General features: G+C 47.0%; 1 protein-coding gene across 3 annotated transcripts in view; it reads right to left on the bottom strand.

Annotated features, from left to right (window-relative positions):
• The window catches only part of ABCC5 (ATP binding cassette subfamily C member 5), a 92385-nt gene that overhangs the window by 30383 nt on the left and 41939 nt on the right, over positions 1-20063 (bottom strand). For 2 of the 3 annotated variants that reach the window (XM_066347867.1, XM_066347870.1), the window contains exons 11-20: positions 17886-18242; positions 13806-13877; positions 12325-12449; positions 12134-12206; positions 10404-10607; positions 9386-9529; positions 4335-4437; positions 1711-1895; positions 886-1032; positions 466-595 (exon numbers count right to left, since the gene is read on the bottom strand). In XM_066347867.1, the coding sequence (XP_066203964.1) occupies positions 466-595; positions 886-1032; positions 1711-1895; positions 4335-4437; positions 9386-9529; positions 10404-10607; positions 12134-12206; positions 12325-12449; positions 13806-13877; positions 17886-18242 (1540 nt within the window). The other variant, XM_066347871.1, reaches the window with a different exon arrangement.

The raw sequence follows: 20063 nt of genomic DNA, 5'->3' as shown, positions 1-20063 counted from the left end.
TCAGCACACAGTAGACCCTCAATAAATGCCAGATGGCGTAACTAATAATCTGGGCTCTGGGAAGTATTTAAGTCCTGGTGCTGACACAGCCCATGCAGCAGTCAGAAAACCGGCTAGAGGCTGTAGGTGTTCAGAAAGTAATGGACTACTTCCAAATAAATATGTGCTCTGGAATCTCAGATGCCCCATTCTAACTCAATTCTCCACCTTTATACTAACTCAATCCTCTGAATTTGTTTTGAGGTTAAATAAGGTCAAATTAAAACTTAGACGAAAGGTGAAAAGTCAGATGGATCCTTTGCCTAAAAATAAGTTGCATCCTGGAGAAAACACCAGAACTACGACGTTCTTGGTGCAAACACCAGCAGCCACTGTGCTCTGAGAACCTAAGGCTGGATGGACCTGCATTACCAGGAGTGTCATCCCGAGGGCTGGAGGGCACAGCGAGGAAGTGCTGGAACCTACCTTCATCCATGTCTCTGGAGAACCTGTTGAGAATCCTCCCCGTGGGGGTCGTGTCAAAAAACTTCATAGGGCTTCGAAGGATCTTTCGGAAGAGCTCGTCATGGAGCCGGGAGGAGGCTCGCAGTGTGCCCTAAGGAGTGGAGTTCAAAGTGATCAGGACCTAGGGACTCAGGCAGCTCAGCTCCTACTGCCCAGGTCACACCTTCACAGGACATCCACTCCCCAAACTGGAGAAGGGCAAATGGCCACAGAGGGAGGAGGTAGATGATATAAAAAGGCTAAGGCTCATGGGATACGGGTCATGTCAGTGACGGCTGCCACCGAAGGAGTCACCTTCCTCAGTGTAAACCCAAGAGAGGCCATGCTGAAGCCTGACCACGGTCACTAGGGTGAGGAGAAGCAGCGGCCACCACTGCGTACCTTGACAAACACCACTCCTCGGACGGCCTTCAGGATCAGCATGACAGCCATGGAGAGGGCATAGACGCTGGCGTAGTACCGCATGTGAGGATTGTCCTTCATGCTGCTGCTCACAGAGGTCTCGTTCCCATGAGTCACCGTGCTGTTCTGTTGGAGGCAAGACTCCTAAGGACTACGAGAACCCTACGCAGGGCCATTCTCAGCTCAAGGGCGGGTGCAGAGGAAGGGCTCTGGGACCTCACCTGCAAACACAAGGGGGGCCCTGCCCTCTTCTCTTTTTTCTAATGGATGCAGGCAGATAGCCCACAGGTGTGCTACTGATAAGTGCTACTGTCTCTTGAGTTGGTCAGGGAGCAAATATCTGTGAGGTTACGTTAGGGGCTCATCTTTTTCATCCTGGGTGACGTGACCCTTGTTCACTGTGTCTTTTAATCGAAAATGACTTTCCATAAGAATGGCCAAGGAGCAGGCTCTCTCGGGAGCATGCCCACACCTTTACTCTTTTCTCCTACACTCTAAGGGACCCCATAAGACTTGCAACCAGGGCACTAGTGGGCAGCAGCAGCTTGCCTCAGGCTAACCCCCTACACCTGTGGCCAAGGTCCCCTTGTCTCTGACTTTTCAGTGAGCTAATAGCAGCCCTGCCTTGGCTCACTTCTTCACTAGGACGATTCTAGAGAGCCAAAGCAGAGCACTGCCGAGGCTTCTCCTGTTGCTTCTTCTACCCTAAGACCTTCCTCTGTTTCACTGTCCCAGTTTTAATAAACACATTCTCTCAAAAAAAGCAGAAGAATGGCCAGGCCATATGGAGAGATGTAGCCTTACCCCACTTCCTTCCTTGATCCAGTAGCTCAACCACCAGTTGCTGAAGGCCGTACTGCCCACATTCAACATGAAAAGGGATGTAATGAACAGGAAAGCCAAGGGGCCCCCGGCAGCCTGGATGTAGACACCGTACACTGACCAGGGCACTGAACCCTGCCCCTTCTCCTCCACTTGCACCAGCTGCCCTAGGTGAGAAAAAAAGAAACACAAACTCAGAAAAAGCCACTTTTCTAAATTAAGTCACCTGTAGAAGAGCAAAATAAAAAACAACCTACAGTTTCACACGGGGCTCTAGATCAGAATTATTTCTTTAGCAGATTCATTCATCCATTTACAAAGTCTCTTCTACAAACAGGCCCAGGATGAGGCCCTGGAGCGGTAAAAAGGAGTAAGACCAGGTCCCTGCCCTTGAGATCTGCCTGAGTATCCTTCCACAATCTAGTAGGTGTTAGAATCCATCGGAGTCCGAAAAGGCCAGAGTAACAGGCTTTATTAAAAGGAAGAAAGGAACCCTGCCGGCCTGACTCGCAAGGGAGCAAGGGAGAGTCACGCCAGGCACAGACTAGCCAGGCTCAGACTAGCCAGGCTCAGACTAGCCAGGCACAGACTAGCCAGGCACAGACTAGCCAGGCACAGACTAGCCAGGCTCAGACTAGCCAGGCACAGACTAGCCAGGCTCAGACTAGCCAGGCACAGACTAGGACGTGCTTTTTTAAAAGTTAGGGGAGGGGGAGTGAGAAGGGCGGTGGAGTTTTCGATCATCCAGGACTTCTCGGCCTGTGACGTCAGACAGTCAGACACTCCTTTGCGGTTGGTCATCTGCCGCGAGCCCTGACACAGACTTACTGGCAGGGCTAAGAAATGACACCTAAGAGTAGACAGACTGGTAAACACATAATTCTAATAAAATATGTTAAGTGCAATGTTAGTGCTCTATGCAGGGCAGCATGGGAACACCCAGGAGGTATTGCTAACCTCCTGGGGGAAGCTGTGGGGTGCTTAGCAGGGAGGCTTCAGGAAGACTTTATGTAACTCATAAGCCGGAGCTGGCAGGGGTGAGGGTGGGGAGTGGGGCAGGGGGGGACAATGGGCACAGGGGAAGGAAACAGCATGACCTAAGTACGATAACCAAGTCAGCACAGCTAGAACCGTGTATGTGCCTAAGGAGTGGCAAAGGATCAGGCCCATCAGGCAGGCTGTGGTCAGAAGTTATCCTTCAGACAAGAGTGCCCTGTGGAGATGTGTGGAGATTTAACGCCCAGCCCTACTGGCTAGACGGGCCTGGGATGGCCTGTCCTGTCAACTCTTGTATGTATCCCAGTGTCCCACACAAAGAACGACATTTTTTATGTGTGCCGTATCAGGGAAAAGATTAGAAAACACTGGGAAGAGGCCACTAAAGGACTCTGTGTAGGAAGGTGGGTTGGTCTTGGGTTTTCAACTCTATCTCCCAGGTGTCTGCATGGAGGACAGACAGCTGCAGGTGCGAGATGATGAAGGCCAGAAGCAGAGCCGTGGCAATGGGGATGCAGGCTTAGGAGGTAAATTCAGTAGAACGTGGTGATTGCTGTAGGAGAGAAGATTCAAGGATAGCTCCGAGGGGCTTCCTGGTGTGATCAGGTTACTGATGCTGAGTGCCAATACAGAGAAACAGCACTACCAGAACCCTCTTCCTCTTTATCACACATCTTTAATTATTTTGGGACAAGCCAAGTAGGCCAGAAGTGGTTCTGTAGATAAGAACAAATGTTCCCTGAGGATATTTTGGTTTTCTATACTGCCTCTGGCAGGAACTGAAAGATTGTTTTTTTGTGTGTGTTTTCTCGTGTGTGTGTGTGTGTGTGTGTGTGTGTGTGTGTGTGTAAGCTATTAAATCACACTTGAATTCAAAATTGATACCTGGCTTATTAAAAGAAAGAAAAGAGGCAGGGAGTGGTAAATTAGGATTAGGATGGTCAACACCAAGCATCTGCTGCAGTTTTAAGAACAAGGAAGTGAAAACAGTGCCAAACCTGAATTCAAAGCCTCAGGTGAGGAGGTGACACAACAGAAAGAGAGCTATAAAAGAGGACTGTGTTCTTTTCTAACTCTCAAGATTTGTTTCAGTTGATAAGATAAAGGGTTGAAAGAACAGGACTCTGGATAGGGAGAGTCAGGTAGGACAAACCCTAGATGTAACTCTTCGCCACAGTTCGAGGGCAATCTCTGAGGAGTGTACCCTTCTAACAGGGCATTACTGAGAACACAGGCATTCTCGGAGCTGGACCACCCCTACCAGGGTCAGCACTGGCTTTCAGAGAGCAGAGGAGAACCCCAGAAAGGAAGGGAACACCTCTACCCACCACTCAACTTCTCCACACTCAGGATGACTCAGCTATGGTCAGCTGTACCTGACCGCACAGAAGAGAGAGGACCAGAGGCATTCTTATTGCCTGGGTCTGTTTAAGCAAACAGAAGGTGCCTCATGGTCTCCTGTTATTACATAATAAATATTTTGTTATTCCAGGAATATAAGGCTAGATACTCTACAACAAACAATGTTATCAAATATTATGAATTACTGCATGGCATAATTTCTGATATACTTTAATGACAAATCTAAAATCTCAAAAAAAGGTCATTACCTTCCTCTGGCTTCACTGCTTTCTCCTTCTTTACTGATCCCGTTTTAGGACATTTGTCTTGTGACTTCTTCTGTGAACCACTGGTTTCCTTTTTTAAATTAATCTAATATTAAAAAAAAGAAGCGTCTCCAGTCATGATACGGCCATTCAGGCAAATGTCCACAAGATCTACTAGAGCAGCGGTTCTCAACCTGTGGGTCGCCCGATGGCTTTAAGCGACCCTTGTGTTTTGGTCGTTCGACCCCCGCTGGGGTCGCGACCCACAGGTTGAGAACCGCTGTACTAGAGAGTCATTTATCAAGCTGCTGCTGTAATTGAAAAGAAATACATTTTTTGTAAAACCTACACATTCTGGCCCTAGACCAACTGCAAGTTCCTTTTCCATTCCCGGGGCTCCTCCTCTCATGCCATACTAGATTTCTGACCATTCCTCATACCACTGTGACTCTCCACTTCTGTACCTTTGTCCAAACTGTTTCTTTGCTTGGAATGCCCTACCCCTTGTCCAAATGCAGTCACAGTTGTTTCCATTCAAACAGATTCAAATCTTACACTCTCCCTGAGACAACTCAGATTAAGTCTAGAATAAAGTCCCCCCTACCCAGACACTGTGAGTAGTACTTTATTACAGCACAGTTGCTATAAATGTAACCTGGTGTGAGAGCACAGAGCACTGGTCTTCCCTAAGAGATGATGAGTCCCTCAAGAAGTGAGATGATGTCAGCCCTGACCAGTTGGCTCAGTGGTAGAGCGTCAGCCCGGCGTGTGGAAGTCCTGGGTTCAAATCCCAGTCAGAGCACACAGGAGAAGTGCCCATTCTGCTTCTCCACCCTTCCCCCTCTCCTTTCTCTCTGTTTCTCTCTTCCCTTCCTGTAGCCAAGGCTCCATTGGAGTAAAGTTGGCCCGGGCGCTGAGGATAGCTCTATGGCCTCCACTTCAGGCGCTAGAATGGCTTTGGTTGCAACGGAGCAACGCCCCAGATAGGCAGAGCATCACCCCATAGGGGGCTTGCTGGGTGGATTCTGCTCAGGTGCATGTGGGAGTCTGTCTCTCTGCCTCCCCGCTTCTCATTTCAGGAAAAAAATAAAATAAATAAAAGAAGTGAGATGATGTCTCACTCAAGCTTATAACCAACACAGGGCCTAATACCCAGAACTTTCCGCAACAGGGCACAGAGGAACTTAGTAAACATTCATCAAACTGAACCTGAGAGATTAGGAACTACTAATGTTCTCCAACTAAGTTCCTCTTATATCTTTATATAGGAAATTTTTAAAATATAGCTTTACTACATTAAATTCTATGCCACAGCCTCATGACTCCAGTTTGCTTTCGAACCAAACTTCTAAAATTCATAGTGAAAAAGTCACAAAATAATATAAAATTTAGAGCCACACATAAAGAACCCTAAATTCTATTATGTATTGCAGTACATGAATAAATGCACTGTCTAAAGAGAAAATTACCATTTGCTGACCACCTACTAGGGAAAGAACATAACATATCATTTTATTTAACTGATGCAACTATAAGAGGTAGGTACCATCCCTATTTTTAAGATGAGGAAACTGAAACTCAGGATAGTTAAGTGAAAAACTGAAAGTATGCCCCTCCACTACAACTCATTGACTCTCAAAGTCTATTTTTCCTCAGACATTCCAGATATTAGCTTCTCTCCCTCTTACTTTCCCCTCCACGCCCACAGTGAGGAGAAAACAATCTGAACAGTACCCTGAGACTCACAGGATGAGAGACCACAGACCCAAATCTGCCTCAGGGTGTCTCTATGGAAGTTACTGAGGACACCTGGCATATCTGAGTTAATCGAAAAGGCCAAAAACAAATTAGTCACAAACACTTAAGTTGTAATGTACCTGAAATCAAACAGGATGTCACTCAAAGATTCTCAGAAAAGATTCCAATAACTTCCTGCTTTTATTCCTCTCAGACATGAAAATGACTTGGTAGCTAAGAAGTAATTTTCAGCCTAGCCTGAGTGCACCTCTAGGACCCAAGGTGTTCATACGAAAGCAGGTTGGCATGAAGGAAGAAAAAGCTCTTTGGCAAGTAAATACGCCCTGTGTTTGCCAACTCGAAGCCCAGCTGCCATCTTTGGGCAGGACAGCACGGCAGAAAGAGCTCTTTGGGATCAAAGTGCACTTGTTAGTGTTGAAAAGAAACGGGTCCAAAGTGGAGTTGCTTTTGCTAATCCACAGCAAGACTTAGTACCTAACTGCAGTTCAGGCTCTCCCAGGAATGCAATTTTCAACCATTCGGCCTGGAATTTCCTGATCAATACTGGTGAGGTAATCTGCCTAAGACCCACTGCCTTCACCTAAAGGAAGAGAATTTTGCCTGAGAGACTCCACTCTTTTAAAATCGCCTCATCCTACCCTCTTTCTGCCTATGGAAACCTTCCATTTTGTACAACTCCTCAGAGTGTCCTTCTAGATGCTAGATGGGCTGCTGCCCGATTCATGAATGACTTCATAAACCCAATTAGATCTTCAAATGGCCTGACTTGTAGTGGCGCAGTGGATAAAGCGTCGACCTGGAAATGCTTAGGTCGCCGGTTCGAAACCCTGGGCTTGCCTGGTCAAGGCACATATGGGAGTTGATGCTTCCAGCTCCTCCCCCCCCCTTCTCTCTCTCTGTCTCTCCTCTCTGTCTCTCCCTCTCCTCTCTAAAATGAATAAATAAATTAAAAAAACAAAAACAAAAGATCTTCAAATGTACTGGAGTGAATTTTGCTACTTAACATTAGCAAGCTGCTTAACTTTTCTGAGCTCCCACTTCCTCAGCTGCAAAAGGGAGGGATAATCATATTTTGCTACAGAACTCTGTTTAAATCGCTACATAGGATGGCATTTATGAAGTGCCTAATCTAGTAACTGGGACCTAATAGTTGTTAGTTAATGAGTGTCAAGTCAGCAGCCAGGACACCAGGGATCATTTTTAAATGTATGCAATGTTTAATTTCTCTTCCCTGGCTCCTCATACACTTGTTCATTAAAAAAGGAATTTCATATGCTTCAATCAGGATTGATGGAATTTTTTAAACTAAGCTTTGACTGAACAACGAACACATTGTGGATCCTGTAAAAAAAAAAAGAAATCTAACCTAAAGTGACCTCCCAGGGTGATCTAAACATTAATCCCTAACTGGGCAGGGCACGGTGGAGACTCATGCTTCAGGCCTATAACTTTTTTTCCAGAACATCAAAGCCTTTTATTCTAGTATCCCCAAAATTGAAGTAAAGTTTCTACATTTAAAAAGTTTATACAAATGACATGAATTGCAATTTTTTTTTTTTTCCTGAAGCTGGAAACGGGGAGAGACAGTCAGACAGACTCCCGCACGCGCCCGACCAGGATCCACCCTGCACGCCCACCAGGGGGCGACGCTCTGCCCACCAGGAGGCGATGCTCTGCCCCTCCGGGACATCACTCTGCTGCGACCAGAGCCACTCTAGTGCCTGGGGCAGAGGCCAAGGAGCCATCCCCAGCGCCCGGGCCATCTTTGCTCCAATGGAGCCTCGCTGCGGGAGGGGAAGAGAGAGACAGAGAGGAAGGAGAGGGGGAGGGGTGGAGAAGCAGATGGGCGCTTCTCCTGTGTGCCCTGGCCGGGAATCAAACCCGGGACTTCTGCACGCCAGGCCGACGCTCCACCACTGAGCCAACCAGCCAGGGCCTGAATTGCAATTTTTATAAAAGTCAAAATGAAATGTTCTACATAGGACAAAAGATATGCTTAAGCAACATACCGTATTTGCACAAAGCCACTGAATGTCATGAGTATTAGTAACAAACGGAAAACCTTAAGTCTATGGCCGACTGAGCAAAGACTTCAGTTTGGTATTCTATGAGCTCAAGATTGTGAACTACTCTTTTTTTTTTTTTTTTCCATTTTTCTGAAGCTGGAAACAGGGAGGCAGTCAGACAGACTCCCGCATGTGCCCGACCAGGATCCACCCGGCTTGCCCACCAGGGGGCGATGCTCTGCCCCTCTGGGGTGTCACTCTGTTGCATCCAGAGCCAGTCTAGCGCCTGAGGCAGAGGCCACAGAGCCATCCCCAGCGCCCGGGCCATCTTTGCTCCAATGGAGCCTCGCTGCGGGAGTGGAAGAGAAAGAGAGGAAGGAGAGGGGAAGGGGTGGAGAAGCAGATGGGCGCCTCTCCTGTGTGCCCTGGCCGGGAATCGAACCCGGGACTTCTGCACGCCAGGCCGACGCTCTACTGCTGAGCCAACTGGCCAGGGCCGTGAACTACTCTTAATATGCAAAAGCTCTAATGACTCACAGAATTTTGTGTAGGAACTTTTGTGCTTCTAGTTGGCACATTATCTACTTTTTAAAACATGAAATTAATACAGACACCTGTGAGAGGCTGTGCAAAACTATCATGTTTACAAAAATGGCACAGGTCTAAAGTTTCTTTCTTTTGTAAAAGGAAGCCAGCCCTGTCCGCTGTTCTTGTGCATCTAGGGTAACAAACCTTTGAAATACCAGAAGTAATCCTTTTTCCCAGAACCCCCTAAAACTTAATCACCCTCAGGAGAGCACATCATCTGGTTAAGGTCACGTAATCTAATCTCAGCCTTGCTTTCCCCCACCCTCCATGTAATGCTCCATACGCTCCTCGCCTAATTAACCCAAGTGTAGAAAAGAAACTGCAAACTCATTCTATAGAGCATTTAAGATCTTATTTCCCAGCAATGTCATCAGTTTGGCTAAAATAAACTCATAAAAATTCTCTATGTAAGGGTTGGAAGTTTCTTGCTTTGATAACACACGGAAGCTACAATGTTCTTTGTCACTGTCTTATTAATAAGTTCTCAGTGGCAGAAGTCCTTGGCTCACCAGCCCTACAATCCTGCTCACCTATAGCTGAACTGGTCTGTGAACTAAAACACAGCAGTGCAGTCATCAGAAAATAGGGCTTTGCTGGTAAGACACAGGCAGTAAATTCAGCTGAGATCCGGCCATCATTCAGTGAGGTCACGCCTCCCTTGCTAAAAAGGGGAAATGCATACAAATGCCATTTGACTCTTACCTCAACTGGGGGTGTCTCTCCCAGCAACAGGTTATTAAAAATGGTAGCATAATCACCATTGAGATTCATCAGCTCCTCATGGCTGCCCCTTTCTGTAATACAGCCCTCTTTCATGAAGATCACTTTGTCACAATCAGCCAGGTACTAGAGGCAAAGACAGAGATAACACAGTGTTGCTGATATTTGTGCAAATGCATCCAATCATTCATACCTTAATCTAGTGGTTCTTACCTGGAAGCCACTAAGCCTTGCAGGGGACATCTGACAATATCTGGAGACACCTTCGGTTGTTACAATTAGAGGGGAGAGAGCAGGAGTGCTCCTGCCATCTGGTAGACAGAGGCCAGAAATGACTAGAACAGCCCCCACATGGAAGAGCTATCTGGCCCGTGTCAGTGGTGCCAAGACCGGGAACCTCTGCTTTGGTTTACTGGGCCTTGAGATCTATATGGTTCCAAGCGCAGTTCCTTCCGTTTTTGACCTAAATCTACTGGAGGAGCCACAGGAGCCTTGCATTATACTTCACAGCCTTTTACCACACTCAGAAGTACACAATTACTGACTTTCTGTGGCAGAATGAAGGGTTAACCCCAAACTTGACAACATATGCAAAGCTGATGGCGACATCTTTGAGCTGCTCTACAAAGCGGCTGCTTGTCATGGCATGACAGATGGGGAAGACTTGTTTTCCCGAAACAGTTCCCACTTAACTTAGCATAATGCTTTCCAAACTATCTCGTACCCAGACTCTCTTTTCAGCTTATCCCTTTTACTTACTGATTTACATGCAGAAGCTAACCTGTTCCAGGGATCTCTGATTTAGACAGCCACCTGCTATACTGGTACAACAAGCCTTATTTGGTATAATGGGCCAGGTGACTATTTCCTGAGGAAATAAATACTGATGGTTCCAGGCACTTCTAGGAGACCACAAAGACACCTAGAAGGACCAAGCCCCCCTCCCTTGCCTCTGATTTCTCAAGCCACATAGGCACTGGGGAAGAAGAAAGCACCATACCTGTAACTGGTGGGTAACAAACAGAACCGTCTTGGACTTGAGGTGCTTCTGGATAGCACTGTTGAAGATGTGGTTGCCCACATGGGCATCTAAGGCACTGAGGGGGTCATCCAGGATGTAGATGTCCCGGTCACTATACAAGGCCCGGGCCAGGCTGATCCTTTGGCGCTGCCCACCACTCAGGTTGGCTCCTCGCTCGCCAATCTACAGGAGCCCAGGAAGCACAATGAAGCCGCCAGCGCAAGTCCAGAACTGGGCTTAGCGATCACCCCAGTCACCGCTTCCCTCCTCCACCCAAAGCGGCACCTTCTACTGCATTCCCCTCCGGATAAGCGGCCACTGTGCTCCTCTAGGGCCCACACTGGGACTGGGGCAGCCAGCCCAGATGCCTCCTCTCTCCCACAACCACCTGGTTACTAACCAGCCCCACATCTGGCCTTCCCACGTTCCCTGGACACCCCACTCCAGTCCGTTCTTTATGGGCAGAATGTGCTTCCCAAAACACAAAGCTGACCATGTCCCACCCTTCCTTGAAACTCTTCAAGAGCCCTAAAGGACAGGATCTAAGCCATTTTAAATTGTGCATATGTTAAGAACGCACAGGACTACTGTCATGCCTCTTCCTGTACTAGATCTGCTCAGTTCTGGCATCCTCCTTTCTGTAACACCCCAACCCCTCTTCTTCACTAACACTCAAAAGAAAAGGGACTCCTTTTCATCAGCTTATTTTGTGTCTCCTGTGTGGGTCTCATCCTCCCAGCTGGAAGCTTTCTGAAGGTGCACATTACTGTCCTATTACTTTATGTTCCCAGGGCCCAGAAGTCTCTGCACATGTAGCTGGCACACAACAAGCACCTGACAAATGTTACCAAATGGATGAATAAATCAGTTGTCAAATGGTAACTGGCCCTGTAATTTTAAAACAATCTTGTCCTTAAAAAAACATTCAATTAATTCAAAGGTTTTCAAACTTGAACAGTTTCTTGCAGGGCTTGTAAAACAGTTTGTTGGGCCCCACCTCTAGGGGTTTCTGCCTCAGTAAGTCTGGAGTGGGGCATAGCAATCTGCATTTCTAACAAGTTCCCAGTGTCTGGTGAAGTTGCTGATCTGGGGGCTGACATGTGGGAGTCAGTGAACTAATTAAACCATTCACCGAATCTGGTTTGAGGGATATAACTGAAGTCAGCTGATTAAAAGTGCCAGCCCCAGAGACCTCTAGGACTGGTCATAAGAGAGAGCTCGGGACTCAAAAAAACCACTTCCAAAGACACACCTCTGGAAACTGCTCCAGGGCAGAGAACCAAAGAAAGATGGATTTGTGCTACGGCCTCTTCCTTGCTAACAGAGGAGGGCTCTCTACAGACCACATCTGAGTAAGGACGTTGGAAGAATGAGGCTCAGGGGGAGAAGCTCACATGCTTGACTTAAGAGTTTTAAAAATAAAAAGTGTAGCAAACATTAACTGTGAACCAACCACGGGATCTTGTTTAAAGCCCACCTGACATGAAATATTTATATGCTTAAAACAGGTGGTGTTGAGATCCCTGTCCTAAGGCACAGGTATTTCCTCACATCAAGTCTCAGTGGGAGTGAGTCTCACTGTGTAGGTTTTTCTCCCGCGCCTTTAAGATGCACCCCTAGCAGGTGGCTCTGGCATAGTGGTGCCACCCATCTTCCAGAATCCTCTCTGCTATATACAAGCCCCCACCAGGAGCAGAGAAGGCTTGTACCTCAGTCAGGTCACTGTTGGGCAGGATGGCCAGGTCAGGCCTCAGGCAGCAGCTGTTCAGCACAGAGTTGTATCTGAAGGACACAAAGACACCACATCAGGGAGACGGCTGGAGCGAGCCTGCTGACTTGGGCTGCCTGGCGTCTTACGTGGCCAAGACAGAAAGCATGACGGAAACCAAACATTCCTTGCCTTTCTTCATCAAATTCCTTCCCAAAAAGGATGTTGTCCCTCAGAGTGGCATTGAGGATCCAGGCCTGCTGGGCCACATAAGCGAAGGTCCCACTGGCTGCAATGCTGCCCTCTAGAAGTGTCATCTAGGGAAACAGACACCACCCAATGGCATCACAATGCAAAATCATCGCCCTGAGCCACAGAGTGCCCCCACTCCACAATGAAGTTGAAAGTTATGGCAGTTTCTTTGGATGCTTTTTGGACCCCACGCCAAACCTCACCTTTGTTCCACAGAGAGCTACAGCAGCAAAGGAAATCAAGTCTCCTTGCTTATGTGTGACGGGAGCCCAGCACAAGCCATGACCTGAATAAACCAACACTTCACTCAGCAACCTATACAGTATTCTACATCCTTCCTAACTGCAGACTGTCTTAATTAAGGGAAACCCAAGTGGAAGGCCTTTTCAGAATCCCCTGGGAGGAGGTTGTAAGGATTTACAGCCTCAATTTGAGGGCAGGCCAGCTCATCTACAGAATTAATCCAGGCTATTCTAGATCAGCTGCTTCTATAAAATGAAGACCAAAGCGGAAAAGTTCCAGTTAGATAACAACTAGTATCATAAATATCCATATAACGACAGTGACACCCCCTCTCCAACATGAAGGAACTGCACGAGGAGCATCTGCTTTGATTTCAGTCACAGCAACTGGTATGACTTAATTATCCATTTGATCTTCTTTCAGGGTTCCTTCTGGGACTGACAGTTGACAATCTGTCTGGGGTCAGGGATGCTATGATTTGGAACAAAAGTTTCATTTGCCAGCCTGGGTCATACTTGCACATACAAGCTTGTCCTCTTAGACCAGGTGTCCCCAAACTACGGCCTGCGGGCCGCAATGCGGCCCCCTGAGGCCATTTATCCAGCCCCCACTGCACTTCTGGAAGGCGCACCTCTTTCATTGGTGGTCAGTGAGAGGAGCACTGTATTTGGCAGCCCTCCAATGGTCTGAGGGACAGTGAACTGGCCCCCTGTGTAAAAAGTTTGGAGATCCCTGTCTTAGACAGTGAGACATAGTGTGCACTGGCGGCTGTCCTGAGGCCTGAGTCACACTTGCACAGACAAGCTTGTCCTCTCAGACAGTGAGACATACAGTGTGCACTGGCGGCTATCCTGAGGCCTGGGTCATACTTGCACAGACAAGCTTGTCCTCTCAGACAGTGAGACATACAGTGTGCACTGGCGGCTGTCCTAGGCCTGGGTCATACTTGCACATACAAGCTTGTCCTCTCAGACAGTGAGACACACAGTGTGCACTGGTGGCTGTCCTAGGCCCCTCCCAACACAGTGCTGCTGAGGGGAGGAGCGGCGGTGGGGAGGCTTCCTCTTGTTCCTGTCTCTCCCGACTCTCTCCAGGAACCACACTCATTGTTCCTGAGACCCCTCCTACGAGTCCAGAGAAAGAAGCGGAAAATGCCAAGCACAGTAACAAAATATTACCTGGCCTAAAATGGCTGAAATGAGAGAGGTTTTTCCACTTCCCACACTGCCACAGATTCCAACCAGTTTACCCTGGAAAAAAACACAGAGCGAGATGGAAGGTCATCAAAGGACTACTGACAACTCATCTCCAAGGACTTCCTATTTCTTTGAGGAAAAACACATGAACTGTCCAGCAATATGGAAACTGCCTTCCTGATTACCAAGCAAGTTATTCCCTCTTTTCTCCCTTGTCAGACACGTACTTCCCAGGGTTTCTGTGGAGCTACACTAAGGTAACAGGTGTGTGAGCTTTGGGAAAAATCAAATATGCCATACACAGTAAGGTATCCCACGTCCCTTTTTAAAAGACCCAACCCCTGTCCTACTCTGTTGGCAATCCATGTTTTTTCATTGTTTATTTTGTTGTTTTTGGAAGAGAGAATAGAACTATTTATTTATTTATTTATTTTTTAGAGACAGAGAGAGAAGGGGGGGAGGGAAGTATTCATTTGTTCTACTCAGTGGTGCATTCACTGGTTGCTTCCCATGTGGGCCCTGGCCAGGGATCAAACCTTGTCATTTCAGGATAATACTCTTAACCAACTGAGCTAACTGGCCAGGGCCCAGAACTATTTTATTATTATTTTTTTCTCCAGGACGTATAAATCATTTTCAATAGCCTGACCAGGCAGTGGCGCAGTGAATAGAGTGCTAGACTAGGATGCAGAGGACCCAGGTTTGAAATTTGAGGTTACCAGCTTAAGCCATGACCCCATGGTCACTGGCTTGAGCCCAAAGGTCTCTGGCTTGAAGCCAAAGGTCGCTGGCTTGAACCCAAGGTCACTGGCTTGAGCAAGGGGTCACTCACTCTGCTGTAGCCCCCCGGTCAAGACACATATGAGAAAGCAACCAATGAACAACTAAGGGACCGCAATGAATAACTGACGCTCATCTCTCTCCCTTTCTGTCTGTCTGTCCCTATCTGTCCCTCTCTCTGTCACAAAAAACAAACAAAAACCCAAAAAATCTATGGATACTGTTGCTTCCATTTCCCTACAAAACATTTCTAAGAATCTGAGGAATATCTATCTATACCTTTAATCCCACAAAAAAGAGGAAAACCAAGCCTGTGATTAACTGAATAGACTCAGGCCAAAAAATGGGCAGAGTCACACGTCCTCATGAACAGATGATTTTAACAGGCCATTTATTTAGCAACCTTGTATTGGAGAAAGTCTCCCAGCAGAGGAAGCAATGAAGAGCGGCAGTGTTCAAAGAGCATGGAGGCAGACAAGTCTTGATCTGAATCTCAACTCCACTAGCACTTGCCAGTTGTTTGATCTTGCTTGGCCTTGTTACTTAAACTAATGCTGGCTCTCTCAATGGGCTTTGGGCAACTTGAGTTATCCTTATAGAACCAAGGAGTGTTTGGTACTTAATGAAAGTATGCTGGACAGTGTTTTTGAAATGGTTCCAGAGTCTGAAAGATTACAGCCTAGCAGTAAGGAGGAGTCCAAATCACAGGTTCAATCTTTGCTCAGCCCAGTTAGGTTTGCATAAGGAAAACTCCGCTCTGATGACTCAATGGTGACTAAAAGAGATATCAACAATGAAGTAGGTAAAGACATCACAAAACATTAAGTTCCCTATGCTCCCTTAAGGGGGAGGAGTCAGGAGAATTATGGTAACTTTCTTCAAAGAGCTAAAGTTCAGTGAATGGGAGCTCCAAAGGGCAGAATGAGGACCAATAAGTAGAAAGTAGGAGAGTACATTTCTGCTGACTGAGGACTAATAGAGCTGATTTGCAGTGTGGTAGAGCTCCCTCAATAATCAAGATAACCGTATTCAGTAAGAAGCCTGTTTAAAAAAAAAAAAAGCCTGTTAAGAGTTAACTGGAGTAAAAAAAAGTGACCTGAATGCCCTCCAAACAACCGTTCGCTGTTTCCAGTGGTCTCACCAAGGATCACCTCCCCTAGGGACTGTAGTTCTCGAGAGCAGGGATGTTTTCATCCTGCAGCCTAGCTCCGGATCTGGGTGACCCGCTTCTCGTCACATGCTGACTTGATTACACCACATGAGAACCTCGCACTCCTGCTTCCAGTGAGGTGGGGAAACATGTCTTACCACCATCCTTGGTCCAAGGCACTCATGTTTCTCCTGGGTTAACTGTTCTTGTTTCCCTGCACACTCTTCTGAATCCAGAAGCCAGACTGCTTCTCTCATACGTAAGTCAGGTCCCCTCATTCTCCTGCTCCAATCCTTCAACGGCTTCTCTTCCCACTCAGAGTAAAGCCAATGTCATTAGAGGGAATGCTGACACCTAACTTCCTCTTTCCCGTGCTCACTCTGCTCCAGGAATAGGCCTTGGGGTCTCTGGCCTTCTGTTCCTTCTGCTTGGAATGTTCTCCTCCCCCCAGTTACCCACATGACTCATTCCCTCACCCCCTTTAGGTCTAGGCTCAAATACTATGTTTCAAATGAGGCCTTTCCCTCAGGTGACCTGTTTAAATTGCAACCACATCTGCTCCCTGCCACAGCACTCTCTACCACCCTTTCTTCATGGCCCATACCACCATCTGACATACATTACACAGCAGTCCCCTCAACCTGCCCACACTTTCAGTTGCCCGCAATTAACGGTGGTCTGAAAATACTAACCTAAAAATTCCGGAGATGAACAATTCATAAGTTTTAGATAGTGTGCCGCTCTGACTAGTGTGATGAAATCTCATGTAATCCTGCTCTATCCTGCCCTGGACATGAATTATTCCTTCGCTGAGAGTATCTACTCTTTATATACTCCCTGCCCATTGCTGAGTTAATAGCCATCTGCTATCAGATCAACTATTTACATATTGAAGTGCCTGTGTCAAGTCAAGGAACCCTATTTTACCTAAAGAGGGCAAGAGAGTAGTGATGCTGGCAATTTAGATATGTTAAAGAGCAGCTGAAAAGTGCTTCCTGTAAGTGAAAAAGTGCAAGTTCCTGACTTAAGAAGGGAAAAAAATCATACACTGAGGTTACTAATATCTGTGGTAAGAACAAATCTTCCATCCTTGAAATGGTTATGAGATTCAGGAATAGGTTTGAACTGAAAAATATAAAAATTACTGGAGAAAGAGAGACCCACCTCATTCACATAACTTTTATGACAGTATAGTTTCATAAGTGCTCTATTTAATTAGTTATTATTAATCTCTTCCTGTGTCTAATTTGTGAATTAAACTTGATCATAAGTATGTGTGTACAGGGAAAACCACTAGGGGCCAGCACTCTCCATGGTTTCAGGGATTCACACGGGGGTCCTGGAATATACCCCCATTTGCTTATTTTCTGTCTCTGCCCATGAGAACACAAGCTCCAAAACAGCAGGGATTTTTGTCTGGTTTTTCTCTGCTATATACCAGCCCTACAACAGTGCCTGGCATAGAGTGGGTACTCAAACAAATGGCTATTAAATGAATTAATATACTACTACACATGGAACCCTCTGGACGATGTAGCCCACAACATGGTGCTGATTCCCAGCCGTATTCTATACCTTAAAAGTCTTGAACCAGAGTCTCTGTTCCAGCCGCTCTCTAAAGGAGGGCCTCTAAGAGACTCTAGTCCTATGCCACCTGGACTATAATACCATGTACCATAATGCTCCTTTATTTGCATTAAAAATAAACAATTACAACAGAATTGTCAATAATAGCAACACTGAGAATACCTACCATGCTCCAGGTTCTGTGTCATGCATAGCCTAGTAGTAGTGAGATCCTTACACAGAATTATAATAACCACAATTAATTTTTAGAGCTCACATACAACTATAATAACCAGAAATCTACTTGGGGCAAAATCTTGGAAAATCCACTGGAATGCTTCCTTTCCTCGCTTATAACAATGAGTACCTCATGAGACCAGTTGTTATTCATTCCTATTGTTAAATGCCTGGATATTTCTTTTAGAGGTGGAGCTGGCCAGAATTGCTCAGTACTCAAAATCACCCCCAGGCACAGACGTGCTTTGCTAACGGCAACGGCAGCCGCCTGCTCTCGCTGGGACAGAAACCGGGTAGACAGAGAGGGCATGGGGAGGTGGAGCGCTTACCTCTTCGACTTCCAGGTCGATGTTGTACAGGGTCCTCTGCAGGCGGAGGTTGCCCAGGTGGATGTGCTTGCCCTCCTCTTCCTCAGGGCTGGGCCGCTCGTCGCTGTCCAGGAGGAGGTGGCCCCTCTGCTCTGCCAGCACCTCCTGGTGCTCCGTGTGCTGCAGCTGCCTCCCCTTCTCCTTCTTGCCCCTGGCCGCCCGCTTGTCTTTTTTCGTTTTGGGGGTCAACTTGGGTGAGTTCTGGATACTGGGGTGGGCGGAGTCCCATGCCAAGGTGGCATTTTTCACCTCTATCTTGATGTGAGGACTGGCTGGTTTGTTCTTTATCATGTGAACCTCTTCCATCAGAAACAAGCTCTGATAGGAGTTGTGAGAGAGGTGCAAAGGTGAGACACTGGGTCAAGACCAGGGAGACAAGCCTAGGGCGAACACTCACGGAGCAAAACACATCAGGCTATACAGTGGAAGGAAGCTGAAGGGCAAAAGGTAGCTCATTAGTGCAGCCCAGCCTCAGGCCCAGCGCGAGGTCACAGGGGTGTGGGGACACCCACAGGAAGAACAAGGCCCTTGTAAATGGCCCAACACTTGATACTACCAATTACATGCCTAACTAGTTTTTCATTTTCTACCAGTCTCATATGAACAAAGGACATTTAACAAGCGTATGCAGGCCCTCGACCTCACCCAGGAATCGCTGAGCAGCAGTGGGAAAATACACACAGAAAAACCAAAGGACACCCTGCTCTCTGACACAGACCCTTGTCACTGTTTCCCTTCAAGGCCACTCCTGCAGAACCTCAAAGCTTATGCACTTCCTTCACCCCCAACACGGCGCCTGTCGGGGGAGGGGCGGGGCTGAGGCTGTGACCAGGCCTAGCTTGCCTGGGCTAGAAAGGAGCGCCCGAGTCAGCTGTACTGACGGTAGAGTTCACCTTGTTGCCAAAAAGTTCTCCTGTCCTCAAAATTCTGCCTTACAACTTGTGGAGACTCGAACCACCAAGGGAACTGACTCACGTGGAAGTGAAGGGTGTCTCCCTCAGAAACATCCTTGGGAAGAGAACAAAACTCCTTGCTCCCACTCCTTCTCAGGGTCCCACTTAGTTGTAAAGGGAAGAAAACTGGAATGCTTGAAAAACTAAGTGTTTCTGAAATCAGGTCTGAAACACTGACCAAAATAAATCTCACCCCAGGACTTTGATGACTTTGAAACCGCTTCTGACAATTGCCTTAAACCATGGTCTTATCTGCAGAATGGTATCGCAGTTGGAGTCCCAATATAATTAATTTTTGGGGGGGGGCGGTGAGAGCAGGGGAGATAGACAGATTCCTGTATGCGCCCCAGCTGGGATCCACCTGCAACTCTATCTCGGGCCAGTGATGAGCACTGAGCTAACTGGGATCCACCTGGCAGCTCTATCTTGGGCAGTGATGAGCACTGAGCTATTTTTAGCATCTGAGGCTGATGCACTCCTAAAAAATCTTTTTTAAATAAAAAAATGTAAAACATTAGAAATTCTTTAGAGAAAAGATGACTTTTAGAGTCAGAACTCTGTACTTAGTTACTGAGATCCCCCAACTATTTTAGTGTGTGCAGGTGCTATGAAATGTATTATGATCCCTTTCCCACAAGCAAGTTCTTTCTGCTGGATCCTAAACTTCGTGTGTGTGTGTGCGTGTTGTGTGTGTGTGTGTGTGTGTGTGAGAGAGAGAGAGACAGCAACAGAGAGAGAGAGGGGACAGATAGGGATAGACAGGAAGGGAGAGAGATGAGAAGCATCAGTTCTTCGTTGTGGTGTCTTAGTTGTTCATTGATTGCTTTTTCATAGGTGCCTTGACGGGGGTGAGGGGGGGTACAGCCCTTGGGCTCAAGCTGGTGAGACTTACTCAAACCAGATGAGCCCACGCTCAAGCTGGCGACCTTGGGGTTTTGAACCTGGGTCCTCAGCATCCTAGTCCAACACTCTACCCACTGTGTTACCGCCTGGTCAGGCTAGATCCTGAACTTCTAAGCTTGCTCTCTTCCTCTTTTAAATCACCACACCCTCATATTTATTCTTAATCCCCAATCTTCCCAGAAGTGTCATGGTTCTAAATCTCCTAAACAAAACAAAAGAATAAATCTCCTATCTTGACACTTAGGCAACTTTGTGTTTAGTTTCTGAAAACAGCTGTTGGTTT

The sequence above is a fragment of the Saccopteryx leptura genome, chromosome 8, assembly GCF_036850995.1.
Source record: "Saccopteryx leptura isolate mSacLep1 chromosome 8, mSacLep1_pri_phased_curated, whole genome shotgun sequence".
Lineage (NCBI taxonomy): Eukaryota > Metazoa > Chordata > Mammalia > Chiroptera > Emballonuridae > Saccopteryx > Saccopteryx leptura.
This window is presented reverse-complemented; position numbering and strand designations above follow the sequence as displayed.